Source organism: Macaca nemestrina, chromosome 20, assembly GCF_043159975.1.
Source record: "Macaca nemestrina isolate mMacNem1 chromosome 20, mMacNem.hap1, whole genome shotgun sequence".
NCBI classification, from domain to species: Eukaryota; Metazoa; Chordata; class Mammalia; order Primates; family Cercopithecidae; genus Macaca; species Macaca nemestrina.
The window spans coordinates 15,315,282-15,335,180 of NC_092144.1; the positions used below are offsets into that span (position 1 = coordinate 15,315,282).

At 48.0% G+C, this 19,899-nt stretch overlaps 1 protein-coding gene across 6 annotated transcripts in view; it reads left to right on the forward strand.

Annotated features, from left to right (window-relative positions):
- Window positions 1-16,458, forward strand: part of LOC105493839 (tropomyosin 4) — a 36,141-nt gene extending 19,683 nt beyond the window's left edge. For 4 of the 6 annotated variants that reach the window (XM_071086165.1, XM_071086167.1, XM_071086168.1 and 1 more), the window contains 6 exons: window positions 34-151; window positions 1,648-1,718; window positions 2,674-2,749; window positions 6,565-6,627; window positions 6,713-6,782; window positions 14,726-16,458. In XM_071086165.1, the coding sequence (XP_070942266.1) occupies window positions 34-151; window positions 1,648-1,718; window positions 2,674-2,749; window positions 6,565-6,627; window positions 6,713-6,782; window positions 14,726-14,808 (481 nt within the window). In that variant the 3' untranslated portion in view covers window positions 14,809-16,458. Of the gene's footprint in view, window positions 1-33; window positions 152-1,647; window positions 1,719-2,673; window positions 2,750-6,564; window positions 6,628-6,712; window positions 6,783-8,290; window positions 8,556-14,725 lie in introns of those variants that run through there. The other 2 variants (XM_071086166.1, XM_071086169.1) reach the window with 1 other exon arrangement.
- Window positions 16,459-19,899: the final 3,441 nt, after the last annotated feature.

The following is a 19,899-nucleotide window of genomic DNA, read 5'->3' on the forward strand; positions in this document are numbered from 1 at the left end:
GAACAGCGGTCCTGATGAGATTGCTCCTTGCAGAGGAATGAAGGTGATAGAAAACCGGGCCATGAAGGATGAGGAGAAGATGGAAATTCAGGAGATGCAGCTCAAAGAGGCCAAGCACATTGCAGAAGAGGCTGACCGCAAATACGAGGAGGTGAGTGAGGCTGACAGATGGCGCAGCAGCAGGAAGTGGGAGGAAATGCATCTGCTGAGATAGGGAGGATGCCGGGGCCAACGAAAGGAAGCTCTTGGTTAGGTCAGCTGTCCTCCTGCGTGAACATATGTTTGTCCAGAGACAGCCACTTGGCTAGGAAGCTATCTCTCACGATGCCAGAAAGTCCGGCGGACGCTTATCTAATGTAATGGGAAAACCGAATGATCAGCTCACTTGTGTCGTTAGCTGGGAGTTTTGGCACAGTTGGGCAAAAATGGAGGATTGTGGTCCCAAGCTGTGGAGTTTCAGACCATGCAAGCCCAGGCCCTCCTTTGCCTTCCTCGATGGCTCGGCTCTTCCTTCCCGCCTCTTGTCTGCCTCACTCCTCAGGCCTGAGGAAGAGAATCAGGATTCCCTCCAGGCCCCAGGATAGCTCTTTCAGTTGAAGCACCAGCAAAAGGCCAGGTCTGGTGGCTCGTACCTGTAACCCCAGCACTTCGACCAAGGCGGGAACATCACCTGAGTCCAGGAGTTTGAGACCAGCCTGGGCAACATAGCGAGACCCCATTTCTAAAAATAATAATAATAATAATAATAATAATTAGCTGGGCGTGGTGGCATGCACTTGTGGTCCCATCTACTTGGGAGGCTGAGGCAAGAGGATCGCTTGAGCCTGGGAAATCAAGGCTGCAGTGAGCTCCGATCATGCCACTGCTCTCCAGCCTTGGAGACAGAGCATGACCCTGTGTCAAAAACATAAAAAAGAGCTGGGCATTTAGCTCACGCCGGTAATCCCAGCAATTTGGGAGGTCGAGGCAGGCAGATCACCTGAGGTCAGGAGTTCATGACCAGTCTGGCCAACATGGTGAAATCCCGTCTCTACAAAAAATACAAAAATTCGCCAGGCGTGTGGCACACGCCTGTAAGCCCAGCTATTTGGGAGACTGAGACAGAAGAATCACTTGAACCCAGGAGGCGGAGGTTGCTGTGAGTCGAGATTGCGCCACTGCATTTCAGCCTGGATGATAGAGCGAGACTCTGTCTCAAAAAAATAAAAAAGAGGCCGGGGGTGGTGGCTCATGCCTGTAATACCAGCACTCTGGGAGGCCAAGGCAGGTGGATCATGAGGTCAGGAATTCAAGACCAACCTGGCCAATATGGTAAAACCCCGTCTCTACTGAAAATACAAAAATTAGCTGGGCATGGTGGCACGTGCCTGTAGTCCCACCTACTTGGAAGGCTGAGGCAGGAGAATCGCTGGAACCCAGGAGGTGGAGGTTGCAGTGAGCCGAGATTGTGCCACTGCACTCCAGCCTGGGCAGCAGAGGGAGACTGTCCCGAAAAAAAAAAAAAGACAAGAAAAGAAACACCAGAAAAACCCATGTTGCAGCTGGTCTAGGGATCTGGGTGGGGCATCCCTGGGGACTGTCTGCAGTGGGTGGGAGAAGACACGGCTGGTGGGGATCGGGCTCAGCTGGGCGTTTCTGTCTCTGCAGGTAGCTCGTAAGCTGGTCATCCTGGAGGGTGAGCTGGAGAGGGCAGAGGAGCGTGCGGAGGTGTCTGAACTGTGAGTGGCAGAACAGGACTGAGCGAGGCTGGCTCAGTTCCTGAGAAGGAGTGGGAGGGAGCTGGCTGTGTTGGGAATGGGCTGTGACCGGGGCCTCTGCTGAAGTGGATGGGCGACGGGGGCTCATGGCTCATCCTTTCTTTCTCTTGGCTTCCATGACAAAGAGAGGTGGTGACTTGTTCTTACTGCCATGGGAAGCGCTGCCCACGTGTTGACTCTTTCTGCAAAGATATGAGGAAATAGGAGTGAGACAGGAGGCAGCAGGGAAGCCCAGAAGTCCCAGAGAGGATATTATCAGGGGGCTGTGCCATCTTAACGGAACACTGACCTGCTCCAGAAGGCAGGCTTCCCCCCAAACTCCCCCGTCAGTATGTAAATGCTTTGATCCTACTGTCAGTGTTTGGCTGTGACACATTCCTGGGGGGGAAGGTGAGAAGCTTAACCAGAATCCCACAAGCACCGAAAAACAAAACGCCTGTCCTCTTGGCCCCGGGTAAGGAATTCAGCCCCACAGAGCATCCTGGAATGCTGAGAGAGATCTGGTTTCACAAATCCGCTCCGGGCTTCCTTCCCGGAGTGTCCCATGCAAACTCTCATTGCTATCTGCCTGCCTCCTGCCCTCGGTCCCATTCTTAACACCTTCCGGAGTCGGCCTCATCAATCATAGATTTCACAAGTCCTTGTAGCCTCACCCTTGGCAGAAGACCAGAAGTGCTTTCCAAGCCCTCCAAATACTCCTCGGTCGCGCCTCGCCTCTGCCTGGTATGATAAGGCTTTGATAAGCCCATAGTATCATACTACAGAAAAATCCATTAACATTTTCCCCCCACATTCCTTCTGGGGCCTGCCCCGGGACTGTGTAGGTTTCTCCTTTTGAACATTTATTGTAGGGGCGATTGCTATATTGCCAGCTGTAAGGGAAGATAAGACATAAAAATCCTTTGTCTCTGTGCAGAAAATGTGGTGACCTGGAAGAAGAACTCAAGAATGTTACTAACAACCTGAAATCTCTGGAGGCTGCGTCTGAAAAGGTTGGTGGTTGGCTTGAGCCGGAGGGTGGCTTGCTGGACTCGGTTCTTTTCTTTCCCCCCGAAGGGATACAGGAGCCTATCAGGGTATTTGGAAATCTGACTTTTCTTTAACAATAGCATAGGTGCCTGGCAGCCAGGGATTCTCCCCTACAGAAAGAGCTGGATTTCTCCTGCACACTCTTGGGTCCTCTTCCATGGGGTCTGAGCACCATCTTTGATCTCCATCTCAGGAGGATAGAGATAGAACATGAGGCTCCTCTTAGCGAGATCTAAGCATCGTCATATAAACACAGAGTCTCCCTCTCACCCGATTCCCCTGGTTCCTCCAGAAATACCATCTCAAAGGTATAGCAATGATCAGAGGTGGAATTGGGCTTTTTAGGTTGAAACAGCACCCAAAGCCGTCGCTACGTGGCAGCTACATTGGGAACAAAGGACATACTTCCATGGCCGAACCCCACTGAATTCCCCAGCCTCTTCTCTTCCTCATTCTTGCTCCTCCTTTTGCAGTTTCACAGGCATTCTTTGTTCTCCCATCACCTCCACTCCCCCGCTTTTTTTTTTTTTTTTTGAGACAGAGTCTTGCTCTGTTGCCCAGACTGGAATTCAGTGGCACGATAGTAGTTTATTGCAGCCTTGAACTCCTGGGCTCAAGCCATCCTCCCACCACAGCCACCACCTGCTATTCACTCAGCTGGGTGGGGCTTTCCTTTTGCTTGACAAACCCCTATTCAGCCTTTTTTTTTTTTTTTTTTTTAGATAGTCTCTCACTCTTGTCACCCAGGCTGGAGTGAAGTGGTATGATCTCGGCTCACTCCAGCCTTCGACCCCCGAGTTCAAGCAATTCTCCTACCTCAGCCTCCCGAGTAGCTGGGATTACAGGCGTGGATCACCACGCCCAGCTAATTTTTATAATTTTTGGTAGACACAAGGTTTCACCATGTTGGCCAGGCTGGTCTCGAACTCCTGATCTCAAGTGATCTGCCTGCCTCGGCCTTCCAAAGTGCTGGGATTACAGGCGTGACCCATTGCACCCGGCCTAGAGATGAGATCTTGGTCTGTTGCCCAGGTTGGAGTGTAGTGGCGTGATCATAGCTCACTGCAGGCCCTAAACTCCTGGGCTTAAATAATCCTATCACCTCAGCTGAGTAGCTAGGACTTGCAGGCATGTGCCACTACTCCAAAACTGTATTTTTTTTCTTTTTTTTTTTTGTAGAGCGCAGTCTGTGTTGCCCAGGCTGATCTTAAACTCCTGACCTCAAATGATCCTCCCACCTCAGCCTCCCAAAGTGCTGGGATTACAGGCGTGAGCCACCGTGCCTGGCTAATTTTTCTAATTTTTTGGTAGAGACGAGGTTTCATCATGTTGGCCAGGCTGGTCTTGAACTCCTGGCCTCAAGTGATCCTCCCACCTCGGCCTCCCAAAGTGCTGGGATTACAGGCGTGGGCCGCCGAGCCTGGCCTCCTGTTCATCCTTTGCGCTTCTGCTCAAACATCACTTCTGAGAGGCCTTCTCTGATTTCTCATCTAGGTTAGGTATTTCTCTGCTGTGTAGCCCTGTCTGTACTTTTCCTGGCATTATGATTTCTTACATTTACTATAATTACTCCATTAATTGCATGCCTTCCTTGCTAGATTATAAGTTGTAAGGACAGGAACCAAGTCGTCTTGTTCAGAGTTGTGTCCCTAGTACTAGCATTGTGTCTGGCATATATCTGTAGAGTGTGTGTGTGTGTGTGTGTGTGTGTAATTTTTTTTTTTTTTAGTAGAGACGGTGTTTTACCATGTTGCCCAGGCTGATCTCAAACTCCTGGCCTCAAATGATCCACCTGCCTCTCTCTCCCATATATGCCAGCCCTGGCATATATCTGATACTGGGATGTATAAAGAATGAATGCAGTTGGGGTGTGTGTGCCAAACACTGCCCTGGGCTAGGGGGATAGACGTGACACCACTGACGTGGCATCTGCTTTTTTTTTTTTTTTTTTTTTTTTTTTTGACACGGAGCCTTGCTCTGTCACCCAGGCTGGAGTACAGAGGCGCGATCTTGGCCCACTGCAACCTCTACCTCCTAGGCTCAAGCACTTCTACCGCCTCCACTTCCTGAGTAACTGGGAATACAGGCGCACACCACCACGCCTGACTAATTTTTGTATTTTTAGTAGAGACGGGGTCTTGCCATGTTGGCCAGGCTGGTCTCAAACTCCTGACCTCAAGTGATCCACCCACCTCGGCCCCCCAAAGTGCTGGGATTACAGGCGTGAGCCACTGTGCCCGGCCTGGCATCTGCTCTTGAAGAGTTCATAGTTTAGCCTAGTGGAAGGGATTGGCAAAGTCACACAGTGCTTTGGGAATACAATAGAGGGACCTTGGTAGATTGTGAACGGTGTCACCAAGGAGGCAGCATTTAAAACAGCTGTAGGTCCAGCACGGTGGCCCATGCCTGTAATCCCAGCACTTTAGGAAGCCGAGGCGGGAGGATCGCTTGGGCTCAGAAGTTCGAGACCAGCCTGGGCAACGTGGCAAGACCCCGTCTCTACTAAAAATACAAAAATTAGCTGGGCATAGTGGCGCATGCCTGTGATCCCAGCTACTCGGGAGGCTGAGGTGAGAGGATCACTTGAGCCTGGAGGGCAGAGGTTGCAGTGAGCCAAGATTGCCGTGCTGCACTCCAGAGTCAGGCTTCAGTCATGACTTGATCACTTAATAGCCTTATGACCCTAGGCAAAATAGTAACTTCACCTTTCTGCGACCCTTTCCTCCCCTATAAAATGGGATTACAAATACCAGGCTGTGATGCCATTGACTGTGTCTGGACCCTGGTAAGCAGCTAATAATGTTAGTTATTCAGAGGCCGAGGCAGGCCAATCACCTGAGGTCAGGAGTTCGAGACCAGCCTGGCTGGCCATCATGGCGAAACCCTGTCTCTACTGAAAATAACAAAAATTAGCTGGGAATGGTGGTGGGTGCCTGTAGGCCCAGCTACTTGGGAGGCTGAGTCAGGGGAATTGCTTGAGCCCAGGCTGGAAGAGGTGGAAGTTGCAAGTCACAGTGAGCCGAGATCGTACCACTGCACTCCAGCCTGAGTGACAGAGCAAGACTGTCTGAAAAAAAGAAAAGTATAATTTCTGATAGGTCGTCATGGGGAGGGGAACATTCCGTGCTAAGGGGCGCATTCATGGACAGGGACTGGGACTCAGGAGTCCACAGATGATGATCAGAGAGTGCCTGTCACCCTAGGGAAGGTGGTGGAGAACGGGGTTAGAAATACAGAGGGGGCTTTGAGTAACACAGATTTCCAGTTATCTCCCTTTTTTCGCCATACTTTTTATCTCAAGTTATCAGTTCAGGCCCTCTGATCAATACCATCCTAGAGGACTCTCCCCCACATTCTCCGCATTTCATACATACTTCTTCTGCTGGGGAAAGGTGCCTGCCTCTACTCTGCCTACCTCTTTTTTTTTTTTTTTTTTTTTTTTTTTTTTTCTTTTTGAGATGGAGTCTCGCTCTGTCGTCCAGGCTGGAGTGCAGTGGCACCATATGGGCTCACTACAGCCTCCACTTCCTAGGTTTAAGCAATTCTCATGCCTTAGCCTCCCGAGTAGCTGGGATGACAGGCGTCCACCACCACACCCAGCTAATTTTTGTATTTTTAGTAAAGACAGGGTTTCGCCATGTTGGCCAGGCTGGTCTTGAACTCCTGACCTTGTGATCCACCAGCCTCAGGCTCCCAAAGTGCTGGGAATCCAGGCATAAGCCAACATGCCCGGCCGGGCCCTCCTTTTCTTAAAGCGGTGTTTTGGTTTTTCCCACAGTATTCTGAAAAGGAGGACAAATATGAAGAAGAAATTAAACTTCTGTCTGACAAACTGAAAGAGGTGAGTGTGGTTGCTCCCAGCGAGCTCTGGTTTCTTCTGGGGCTGGTCATGAAGCCATGATAGTAACTCCTTTCTTCTTACCTAGGCTGAGACCCGTGCTGAATTTGCAGAGAGAACGGTTGCAAAACTGGAAAAGACAATTGATGACCTGGAAGGTATGAGGTTACCATCTAAATGTTTGCCCTGCCCTGCCTCCCACTCTGGGACACATCCACAGACAGTTGGGGAATGTTTGTGGAGGGGTTGGGTTGGGCCTTGTTTGCCTTAGGAAAGTAAAGTGTGTAGTGATGTCATATCTGGATGTCTTGGAACTCTAGAATAGGATAATGCAAATCATTCAAGGCTTGAATTGCCACTTTTTTTTTTTTTTTTTTCTTGAGACGGAGTCTGGCTCTGTCGCCCAGGCTGGATGGAGTGCAGTGGCGCCATCTCGGCTCACTGCAACCTCGGCCTCCTGGGTTCAAGCAATTCTCCTGCCTCAGCCTCCCGGGTAGCTGGGACTACAGGCACGTGCCGCCACGCCTGGCTCATTGAATTGCCACTTTCAGGAGGTAAAATATCTCTGCTTAGTCCCATGAGCAAGTACAGAGAAACAAGTATGGCTCTCTCTAATTAAAAAAAGATTAATAATCAATAAAAACTCTCAGGCCAGGCGCAGTGGCTCAAGTCTGTAATCCCAGCACTTTGGGAGGCCGAGGTGGGCGGATCACTTGAGATCAGGAGTTTGAGACTAACGTGGCCAACATTCTATCAAAAATATAAAATATTAGCTGGGCGTGGTGGCAGGCGCCTGTAATCCCAGCTACTGGGGAGGCTGAGGCAGGGAGAATCACTTGAACCCGGGAGGCGGAGGTTGCAGTGAGCCAAGGTCGCGCCACTGCACTCCAGCCTGGGCGACAGAGCCAGACTCCGTCTCAAAAAAAAAAAGAAAAATCTTCACAATTTCCTTCTGTTTGCCCATTTCTGATAGATGCCTTGCAATTTTTTTTTTTTACATGCCTTGCATTTTTGCAGCTCTGTCCCAAGGAGCTCAAAGCTTGTCACAGTATTTAAAAAGAAAAAAAAAACAACAGAAATATGGGAAATATAGGAACTGCAATAAAGACTCTAATGCAAGTCTGGGGCCTACATCTCCCAGAATTTCTTCAAGAGTTCCAATGTTTAACATTCGGTCACAGAAATTCCAGAATCTCGGGGTTCAAATGGAATCTTCCAAACTGCTCATCCCACCCAGAAAGGACACATTCTTCAGACCATGTGTTCCAATGTTTTTTTGGGGAAGTGAGGTTCCCATATAAGGGAAAATGCCCCATTCCAAAATACGACCTTTGGACAGGGTGACGTCATTGGAAATCCGAAATAAACTGGGGGATGGGGACTGGTGGGGGGAAGCTCCATCACTTCTGGTTACCACTGTTTTGAAGCTTCATTGTGGCTAATCCCCCTGCAGAACCTCAAACCACTTAGAAATCACTCCATACATCTTTGGTTTTCTTCATCTGTTTCACATGGAACTCGACTTTCTCCTAGTCTGTGCTTTGTTCGCTCACATTTTTTTTTTCTTCCTCCTGCGGTTCATCTGTGGCACTCCATTCCGACCCTTGCCTTCTGTCCCCTGTACTTCTTCTTCTGAACTGTCTCCCCGGGGACCTCCGCCCTCTAGATGAGTTATACGCTCAGAAGCTCAAGTACAAAGCTATCAGCGAGGAACTGGACCACGCTCTCAACGACATGACCTCTCTCTGAGAGGCAGCCAGGTCGCTGCCCTCTGTCCTTCTCACGTGGTGCCTCCTATGCCCCTGTGGGCTTCTAGGAGCTCCGGTGGCTAGGAGCTCCGGGGGCCTGCCTCCTGGTTTAAACGTCAGAGCCTTCTTCTGATGTGTCTGTGACTCTACGACCGAAATAAAGACGGGCAGTCCTCCTCTTCACACCCCCTCATTCTCATTTTCTCCACTTGCCGCCTTTGAGCTGTAGCTGTGTGCCCTTAACCATAGCCTGAAACAAAAAGTGGGTGGTCAGCCTCTCTCACTCACAAATGAAAAGCTTATTACAAAAAGAAAATTATGCCTACAGGATGCTTTTCTGAAGACGTGAAAACAAAAGCAAGCTAGGCATGTGTTCTCAGATACCGCTGTTAGCTAACAGTATCTGCATGCCAGTAGTTTTTTTGTTTGGTTTTGTTTTTTTTGTTTCGAGACAGGGTCTCGCTTTGTCACCCAGGCTGGAGTGCAGTGGCACCACCATAGTTCACTGCAACCTCCACCTATAGGGCTAAAGCTATCCTCCCACCTCGACCTCCCAAGTAGCTGGGACTACAGGTGTGCACCACCACACAAGGCTAATTTTTGTACTTTTTTTTTTTTTTTTTTTTTTGAGACGGAGTCTCGCTGTGTCGCCCAGGCTGGAGTGCAGTGGCGCGATCTCGGCTCACTGCAAGCTCCGCCTCCCGGGTTCACGCCATTCTCCCGCCTCAGCCTCCGAGTAGCTGGGACTACAGGCGCCCGCCACCACACCCGGCTAGTTTTTTGTATTTTTAGTAGAGACGGGGTTTCACCATGTTAGCCAGGATGGTCTCGATCTCCTGACCTCGTGATCCACCCGCCTCGGCCTCCCAAAGTGCTGGGATTACAGGCTTGAGCCACCGCGCCCGGCCTGTACTTTTTTGTAGAAGCGGGAAGGTCTCGCTATGTTGCCCAGGCTGGTCTCGAACTCCTGGGCTCAGGCAATCTGCCCACCTCCCCCTCCCAGTGTGCTGCAATTACAGGCATGAGCCACCGCGCCCAGCCCCAGTGACTTTTCCTTAAATAGAAATTGTTGTGAATGGAGACTCATCCTTATAAACCGCTTAGGCAGCTTAAGAGTCAAAAGGGATTTGGAAAAAACGAACAAGCCTGTGTCGAAAATGAGGCTTCCCTTGAATGGGGCTCGAGCTACAGATTCAAATAGCGGCAATGACATTTTGATCTCCATTTCCTCCTTTTCTTGTGTCTTTTCTCTGTGTTACACTGTGAGGGTAGTTACTGGAGCTTCCCGTAGCTTTGTTCTTCACTGTTCATCTAGCTCCCAGTCCTGGGAGGAAGTTCACCTCCACGCCCTGCCCTTGGAAAACTGACTGCACAAGGAGGGAACAGGCCTCCCATGAACAGGGAAAGTGTTGTGACATCAGAAGAAGTGAATTTAGAATTCTTTCCCGAATTCCAAAACTGCCTGAGACACTAACATCAATCTTCCTTCATATTTGAGTGAGTTATAACAGGAACCTTGCTTTAGTTTAGAATAGTTCTTAAGGTTGACCTGTGGGTATTAAAAGGTCATACTTTTTCCTACGTGAGGGTTATAGAGAAAACAAGGTCACGCTTTTTCTTTTTTTTTTTTTTTGAGACAGTGTCTTACTCTGTTGCCCATGCTGGAGTGCAATGGCGCCATCTTGGCTCACTGCAACCTCCGCCTCCTGGGTTCAAGTGATTCTCATGTCTCAGCGTCCCGAGTAGCTGGGATTACAGTCGCACACCACCACACTCAGCTAAGTTTTGTACTTTCAGTAGAGATGGTGTTTCACCATGTTGGCTAGGCTGGTCTCAAACTCCTGGCCTCAGCTGATCCACCCATCTCAGCTTCCCAAAGTGCTAGGATTACAGGTGTGAGCCACTGCGCCTGACCCAGGCTATGCTTTGCTTTTTTTTTTTTTTTTTTTTTTGAGACGGGGGTTTCACCCTTGTTGCCCAGGCTAGAGTGTAGTGGCACCATCTCTGCTCACTGCAACCTCCGCCTCCTGGGTTCAAGTGATTCTCCTTCCTCAGCCTCCCAAGTAGCTGGGATTACAGGCATGCGCCACCACGCCTGGCTAATTTTGTATTTTTGGTAGAGACGGGGTTTCACCATGTTGGCCAGGCTGGTTTCGAATCTCTGACCTCAGGTGATCCACCCACCCGGGCCTCCCAAAGTGCTGGGATTACAGGCTTGAGCTACTACGCCTGACCCAGGCTATGCTTTTCTAATGATCGAAAACACAGCAATTTATCAGAGATGATCCAAATTTCAAATAGTCCATCCAGTTCTCGCCTGCATCCTACCACCACTACCACCTCAAATTATCACAGATAATTGACATTTAGATGTCCAGGCCACATCTTCCAGACTACCCCTTGAACCTGGGAATAGCATGAAAATCTCCAACTAGATCCTGAATTTTCAGTATCCGTTGTTATTCCTCATCCTATTTTTTTTTTTTTTTTGTACAGGCGGGAAGCTCTGACCCCATTACTCTCTCTATTCATTCATTCCTCCAAAATGCACCTCCCCTAAACTACCTACACCTTTCCACCCTCAGCCTCTCACTGCTCCTGACTGCCATCCATCCTGAACTTCTGCAAAAACCATTCCCCTCACACACTGCCATATATATGCCCTTGGAAAGATTACAGACTGTGTAGGGGGCTGGTTTTTGTTTGGAGTCTGTGTATTTGTCCCTGGAATTTTTCCAGACATTTCTGAACTCCACCCTTTAAAGTAACTATGCAGCCTGTCTATCCAGTTAGTCTACCTAACTAAGCACATAAGTGGAATTTCAGAGATTAATGCTATGGCCAGGCGCGGTGGCTCACGCCTATAATCCCAACACTTTGGGAGGCCAAGGCGGGCGGGTCACTTGAGGTCAGGAGTTCGGGACCAACCTGGTCAACATGGTAAAACCCTGTGTCTACTAAAAATGCAAAAACTAGCCGGGCGTGGTCGTGGGGGCCTGTAATCCCAGCTACTCGGGAGGCCGAGGTGGGAGAATCAATCGCTTGAACCTGGGAGGCGGAGGTTGCAGTGAGCCGAGATCGCGCCACTGTACTCCAGCCTGGGTGACAGAGCGAGACGCCGCCTCAAACAAAAAAAAAAAGAGATTAGTGCTATGGAGGTCTACACTATCTGTTGATAGTCTGTGAGTCTTGTCAGTGATTCTCAAGGGCAGTTAACACTTTCAGGGAAAGTCATTTTATCTCAGACCTAATAACAAAATAGATGCTAGAGCATCCAAGTGACAAGATGAAGCAAAGTCAGGATTTGTAGTCAAGAGACCAGGGTTTAAGGCCCGGTGCAGTGGCTCACACCTGTAATCCCAGCACTTTGGAAGGCCAAGGCAGACGGGTCACTTGAGCTCGGGAGTTTGAGACCAACCTGGGCAACATGGCAAGAACCCTGTCTCTAAAATTATTCATAATAATATTTTATTTTAAAAGTTTTTTTAACTAAAGAGAGAGAAAATAAAGAGACCAGGGTTTTAAATCCTCGCTCTGCTGCTTTAACCATGCCAACGTGAACAAGCTGCTTAGCTTTTCCACAAAATAAAGGTGATATCTCTGTTATGAGGATTAAATGAGATAATGGAGAAACTGGCTCATGACAACATAGTCAGCATTCAATTAACTTCTACTCACCCAGACTGGATAGACCCAGGTCGCTGATCTGTCTGATGGAATCATCCCAGGTCATAGTCTCATAGTCACTTGACTGTGTGTGTGTGTGTGTGTGTGTGTGAGATGGAGTCCAGGTCATAGTCACTTGACGTGTGTGTGTGTGTGTGTGTGTGTGTGTGTGTGTGTGTGTGTGTGTGATGGAGTCCCACTCTGTCGCCCAGGCTGGAGTGCAGTGGCGCAATCTTGGCTCACTGCAACCTCCGCCTCCCGGGTTCAAGTGATTCTCCTGCGTCAGCCTCCCAAGTAGCTGGGATTACAGGTATGCACCACCACACCCAGCTAATTTTTTGTATTTTTAGTAGAGATGGCGTTCCGCCATGTTGGCCAGGCTGGTCTCAAACTCCTTGTATCAGGTGATCCATGGTGGCTCATGCCAGTAATCCCAGCACTTTGGGAGGCCAAGGTGGGTGGATTGCGTGAGACCAGCTTGGGCAACATGCAAAAACTACCCGGGCCCATCTCTACTAAAAATACAAGAATTGACTGGGTATAGTGGCACGCCCTTGTAGTCCCAGCTACTTGGGAGGTTAAGGTAGGAGGATCACTTGAGCCCAGGAGGTCAAGGCTTCAGTGAGCTATGATCATGCCACTGTACTCCAGCCTGGGCAACAGAGCAAGACCCTGTTTATAAATAAATAAATAAGAAAGGCTGCCATCTTCTGCAGTCATTTTTTCTTTCTGTAAATTTCCAGGCTGATCATATCACATTTTGTGAGGCATTTTGCTTTCCCCCAGCATTTTAGTGAGTCTTGACCTTGTCCCTTATCAGCCATCACTTATTGCAAACTAAGTTCTCTCTCGTGCTCTGTCATGCATAACTCTAAATGCCATCTTTTTTCCCTCTCCCTTTCTTTTTTAAATTGTTTAATCAGCTCACACACTTAATAACATGCCTGTAGAATGGCTTAAATTTCAATCATACCGCATTTACCTGGGGTTTGTCTCCATTCCTCTGGATACATAGACAGTTACACAATTACGCATGTAATTTAAACAGCCATTCCCAGCAGCTCCCAAGGAAAGATGGGTTACAGGATTAGATGTAACTACCAAAGGCTCAGGGGCTACTTAATTAGCACTTGGGTGGAAATTTATATTAAGCCATGCATATCTAGGACTGAAATCTTTTCTTCATGTAGCACGTCATAGGTTCTGAAGTATTCCGCATTTATTCCTCATCATTACTCCCACACCACACATTGATATCGTTACCCCCATTTGACAGATGGGGAAAACAGATCTAGGAGGGTTAGATGCTTACTTCAGTGATACAACTGGGGCTTAAGTCCAGGTATTCTGACTCTAGGGTTACCAGAGTTCACAAGGAAAAATACAGGACACCAACTTAAATCTGAATTTCAGAAAAGCAATGAATAATCTTTTTTTTTTTTTTTTACTGGGACGGAGTCTCGCTCTGTCTCCCAGGCTGGAGTTCAGTGGCATGATCTCGGCTCACTGCAAGCTCTGCCTCCCGGGTTCACACCATTCTCCTGCCTCAGCCTCCCGAGTAGCTGGGACTACAGGTGCCCACCACCATGCCTGGCTAATTTTTTTTGTATTTTTAGTAGAGATGGGATTTCACCATGTTAGCCAGGATGGTCTTGATCTCCTGACCTCGTGATCCACCCGCCTCAGCCTCCCAAAGTGCTGGGATTACAGGCGTGAGCCACTGTGCCCAACCAGCAATGAATAATTTTTTAATCATATCTCATGCATAAGTATATCTCATGCAACATTTGGGATATACTTACACTAAAATATTATTTGTGGTTTATCTGAAATTCAATTTAACTGGGCACCCTGCATTTTATCTTACAACTGTGACTCCCAAATTTGGTGCTTGTTCCTTCGTATTCTGTGATGTTCTGCTGTAATTAAAAATACAAAGTACTGGACAGGCATGGTGGCTATAACCCACCTGTAATCCCAGCACTTTGGGAGGCTGAGTGGATGGATTCCTTGAGCCCAGGACCTCGAGACCAGCCTGGGTAACATGGTGAGACCCTGTCTCTAGAAAAAAATGCAAAAATTGACCAGCTGGTGGCACGCACCTGCAGTCCCCAGCTACACGGGAGACTGAGGTGGAAGGATCACCTGAGCCCAGGGAGGTCAAGGCTGCGGTCGGTGATTCGTGATTATGCCACTGCACTTCAGCCTGGACAACAGAGTGAGACCCTGTCTCAAAAAAAAAAAAAAAAAGTACTTTCTCTGTTGCGACTTTCACCCTGGCAGTTTCAGGTTTAGAAATTTTTTGGGGGGTGCTGGGCATGGTGGCTCATACCTGTAATCCCAGCCCTTTAGGAGGCTGAGGTGGGTGGATCACTTTGAGGTCAGGAGTTCGAGACCAGCCTGGCTAACATGGTGAAACCCCATCTCTACTAAAAACACAAAAATTAACCGGGTGGTGGTGGCGCGCGCGTGTAATCCCAGCTACTCGGGAGGCTGAGGCAGGAGAATTGCTTGAGCCTGGGAGGCAGAGGTTGCAGTGAGCCAAGATCATGCCACTGCACTCCAGCCTGGGTGACAGAGTGAGACCCTGTCTCAAGAAGAAAAAAAAAAAAGAAATCTTTTTTTTTCTTTCATTTAACAAAGATGCTTATTAATTTATCTTTCCCCCTGCTCTTAACCCTCACCAGAGAAACTTGCCCAGGCCAAAGAAGAGAACGTGGGCTTACATCAGACACTGGATCAGACACTAAACGAACTTAACTGTATATAAGCAAAACAGAAGAGTCTTGTTCCAACAGAAACTCCGGAGCTCCGTGGGTCTTTCTTTTCTCTTGTATGAAGTTCCTTTTGTTATTGCCATCTTCGCTTTGCTGGAAATGTCAAGCAGATTATGAATTACATGACCAAATATTTTGTATTGGAGAAGCTTTGAGCACCAGTTAAATCTCATTCCTTCCCTTTTTTTTTTCAAATGGCACCAGCTTTTTCAGCTCTCTTATTTCTTCCTTGAGTTGCATTTATTCCTAAGGTAGGCAGGGTATTTCCTAGTAAGCATACTTTCTTAAGACAGAGGCCACTTGGTTCCTGGGAGAATAGGCAGCCCCACACTTTGAAGACCACAGACCCCAATATCTAGTCGTGGATATACTTAAAACACTGAAGAGCATAACCTTTTGGGTCAACCGTTGGTCAAACTATAGGGACCATCACACGGGTAGGGATTTTCCATCCAGAGCCAATAAAAGGGCTGGTGGGGGCCGGGGGTGGCTATTGTGGGAAGTCATAAACCACAGATAGATTAACCTAAGAATCCTGGCCCTTCTCCACACTCCACCATGCAGAACAAACATCCTCTTAAGCAATCAACGTAGAATGCTTGGGTAATAGTCATAATTACCCACATATAGTAATTAATAGATGGTAATGAATAGATCCTTGATGTGATGTTCTTTTGTGTATTGCCTTCATTCTAAAGTTCTCTGGCCGGGCGCGGTGGCTTTCGCCTGTAATCCCAACACTTTGGGAGGCCAGATCACTTGAGGTCAGGAGTTCGAGACCAGCCCAGCCAACATGGCGAAACCCTGTCTCTACTAAAAATATAAAAATTATGGTGACACCTGCCTGTGGTCTCATCTACTCGGGAGGCTGAGGCAGGAGGATCACTTGAACCCAGGAAGTGGAGGTTGCAGTGAGCCGAGATCGCACCACTGCACTCCAGCCTGGTCAACAGAGTGAGACTCCATCTCAAGAAAAAAAATAAAATAAAAATAAAGTTGTTCTCTGAAGAGCAAATGTCTCATTCCAGTAATGACCCACTCAGCCGGAATATGGTGGAGTTCAGTCCAATTCAGGTCAGCCATATCCAAAAGACTACAAGTCATTCATAAGTTGAGCAAAAGCGTTTCTATCTATTAGCAGAAAGGGCCTCTCTGGCAGCAGAGGTTAAAAATTGGCCCAACTTCATTTCCATACTTCAGGGAATAGCAAATTGAAGATTTACTTATCTAGGACTTGAATTCCTTCTTTGGGACCAAGTTAATAAAACACCAAGAAACTCCTGATTAAACTGGATAATGAAGGATTCTGTAGACAGGGCTGCACGTATCGGCTTTGTTTGACTTCTCTTTTCTCAGTTAACATCTCAGAGCTGGAACATTCCACATTCCCCAGCAGCGTGTGGGGGCCGAGTAAAGTTTACAATTCCGACTAAAAATCACCCTGTGTCTGGCTTATCTGAATCCCTTACCCACCCCACCACCCCACTCCTATTTATTCAGCACCACACTACCCAGGAAATACACTAGCAAATTGTGCAATGGAATCAAATCCACACTTTTCTTTAGATTCTTGCAACTGTATCATATGTAATAGTATCACTTTTTCTACATTTTGGTCGAATAAATTTTTACATAAACTACAATTTGTGTGAATTTTAGAATGTGTGGGAGTACACAGAGCATCTTGGTTCAACAGATGTTAAAGGAATGGAAAAGGAAAATAACTGAGCCAAGAATGTAGACGAGGTTATCTATTTGCTTTATACTGTGACTTCATGATACAAGGATATTACAATCTCATTGCAGGCAAGAGCACTCAGCCTCGGTCACTCAAAAACTCCTGGCCTTCCTTATCCCCTACCCTGCCTGAGCCAGCTGTGAAGAATGAGTAGGAGTTTAAAAGATAAGAGCAGGGAAGATCATCTCTGTTGCCTGAGTTAGGAAGGACTGCTTGGCTAAGGCTTTCTGAGTTGCACATATAAAGAAAAGCAGACCAGCATAGGCACCATAGTGAGACCCCGTCTACAAAAAACAACAAAAATTTGGCCAGGTGTGGTGGCCAAATTACACCTGTAATCCCAGCACTTTGGGAGGCTGAGGCAGGCGGACTGCTTGGGGCCAGGAGTTCAAGACCAGCTTGGCCAACATTGTGAAACCCCATCTCTGCTAAAAACAAAAATGAGCTGGGCATGGTGGTGCACACTTACAATCCCAGCTATGCGGGAGGCGGAGGTTGCAGTGAGCTGAGATCACGCCACTGCACTCCAGCCCATGTGACAGAGCAGGACTCTGTCTTAAACACACACAAATTAGTGGGGTGTGGTGGCGCGTGCCTATAAGTCCCAGCTACTCGAGAGGCTGAGGAAGAAGGATCGCTTGAGCCCAGGAGACCAAGGATGCAGTGAGCTATGATCGGCCAGTGCATTCTAGCCTGGAGGACTGTCTGAGCCAGACCCTGTCTCAAAGTAAGTAAATAAATAAAGCAAAGCAGAAGCAGAAAAGCTCGAAGGTAGGCTGAGCCCACACTGATGAGAGCCTGAACCTAATTGAGTCAGGAGTAGAGAGCCACTAAAGACTGGAGGAAGCCAGGCATGGTGGCTCACACCTGTAATCCCAGCACTTTGGGAGGCTGAGGCAGGCAGATCATTTGAGCTCAGGAGTTCAAGACCACCCTGGGCAACATGCTGAAACCCTATCTCTACTAAAAATACAAAAATTAGCTGGGCACACACCTGTAATCCCAGCTACTCGGGAGGCTGAGGCAGGAGAATCACTTGAACCCAGGAGGTGGAGGTTGCAGTGAGCCGAGATCATGCCACTGTACTCCAGCCTGTGCGACAGAGCGAGACTCCATCTAAAAAAAAAAAAAAAAAAAAAAGACTGGAGGCAACAAGGCAAGCAATACATTACATTAGGAAAATCCACTTATCATTCATCTTCGAGAAGGTCTACCATTGGGGTGGACTAAGGCAGGAAGCCCAGTTAGGAAAAGGTTTCAATAATCCAGTACGCGTTGCCATGGAATATGAGGGAAGAAGTGATTTGAAGGGAGTAATCTTAAAATTTAGCTGAGAACTCAGAGCAGAGTGTCAAAGACCACTACAGTTTCACTACCTGAATTTTGGTATTTTGCCTCAAGATCTTTTGAGGAGGGGAGGCAGAGAATCAGAAAGAGAAATGAAAGCCTTTAAAACATTAATGGAGTCTTCAGACAACTTTCTGTTATTGAAAAAATAACAAGCCAGGTGCTGTGGCTCACACTTGTAATCCAAGCACTTTGGGAAGCCAAGGTGGGCAGATCACCTGAGGTCAGGAATTTGAGACCACCCTGGCCGACATGGTGAAACCCCATCTCTACTAAAAATACAAAAATTAGCCCAGCGTGGTGGCACATGTCTGTAATCCCAGCTACTTGGGAGTCTGAGACAGGAGAAGCGCTTGAACCCAGGAGGTGGAGGTGGCAGTGAGCCAAGATTGCGCCACTGCACTCCAGCTTGGGCAACAGATCAAGACTCTGTCTCAAAAATAAAGCAAAATAAAATAAAATGACAGGCCAGGCATGGTGGCTCACGCCTGTAATCCCAGCACTTTGGGAGGCTGAGGCGGGCGGATCACCTGAGGTTGGGAGTTCGAGACCAGTCTGACCAATATGGAAAAACCCCATCTCTACTAAAAGTCCAAAATTAGCCAGGTGTGGTGGCGCATGGCTGTAATCCTAGCTACTCGGGAGGCTGAGGCAGGAGAATCGCTTGAACCCGGGAGGCGGAGGTTGCCGTGAATCGAGATCCTACCATTGCACTCCAGCCTGGGCAACAAGAACAAAACTCTGTCTCAAAAAAAAAAAAAAAAAAAAAGCAGGTGGAGACAGGGGAGGATAACTTGAACCCAGCCAGGAGTTCGAGACCTGCTTGGGAAATATATCAAGACCCCATTCTCCAAAAATAAATTAATAAAAAGTAAACAACTGGCTGGGCGAGGTGGCTGACACCTGTAATCCCAACATTTTGAGAGGCCGAGGCAGGCAGATCACGAATTCAGGAATTTGAGACCAGCCTGGCCAACATGGTGAAACCCTGTCTCCACTAAAAATACAAAAATTAGCTGGGTGTGGTAGTGGGTGCCTATAATCCCAGCTACTCGGGAGGCTGAGGCAGGAGAATCACTTGAACCTGGGAGGTGGAGGCTGCAGTGAGCTGAGATCACGCCACTGCACTCCAGCCTGGGTGACCGAGACTCCGTCTCTAAATAAATAAATAAAATAAAAAAGAAATAATCGAAAATGTACAGTTATAATAAAAGTGTACAATTAAAGCATTTGCTTTTGACCAATCCAAACTTTAACTGACACTGGGCTGATATAGACGGTCGGCACAGGGAATGTGAATGAATAAAGTCAACCCCTCCAATAAGGGGCCCGCCATGACTTGAGCGCAGTTCCCACTTTGTGTGTCTGTTTCTCCCTCCTCCCTCCCCACTTGGGTTGTAATCTCATCTCGGGATGCTGTTTTAGTCATGCATATGGCCTCAGCACTTAACACTTCACTGTGTTCAATGGTTATTCAACGGACCTGTTCCAACTTTTGGGGAGTTTCTTAATGCCATGAAGTACGGCTGGAACACAGCATGAGGTTAGAACCAGATTGTGAGGGATATCAAACGCTAAGAGGAAGATTTCGGACTTTATCCTGCCCAGAGACCACGGATGGTTACCAAAGGAAGTGTGTTTTTTAGTTTGTTTTGTTTTGTTTTTTGAGACAGGGTTTCACTCTTGTCACCCAGGCTGGAGGGCAGTGGCACGATCATGGCTCACTGCAACCTCGACCTCCTGGGCTCAAGCAGTCCTCCCACCTCCGCCTCCCGAGCATCTGGGACTACAGACGTGTGCCCAGCTAATTTTTGTATTTTTAATAGAGACAGGGTTTTGCGATGTTGCCCAGGCTGATCTCAAATGCCCGACCTCAAGTAACCTGGTTGCCTCAGCCTCCCAAAATGCTGGGATTACAGGCATGAGCCATCATGCCTGGCCTAAAGTAAGTGTTTTAGAATAAGCACACTGCAGGGTGGAATCTGGATTAGAGAAAATG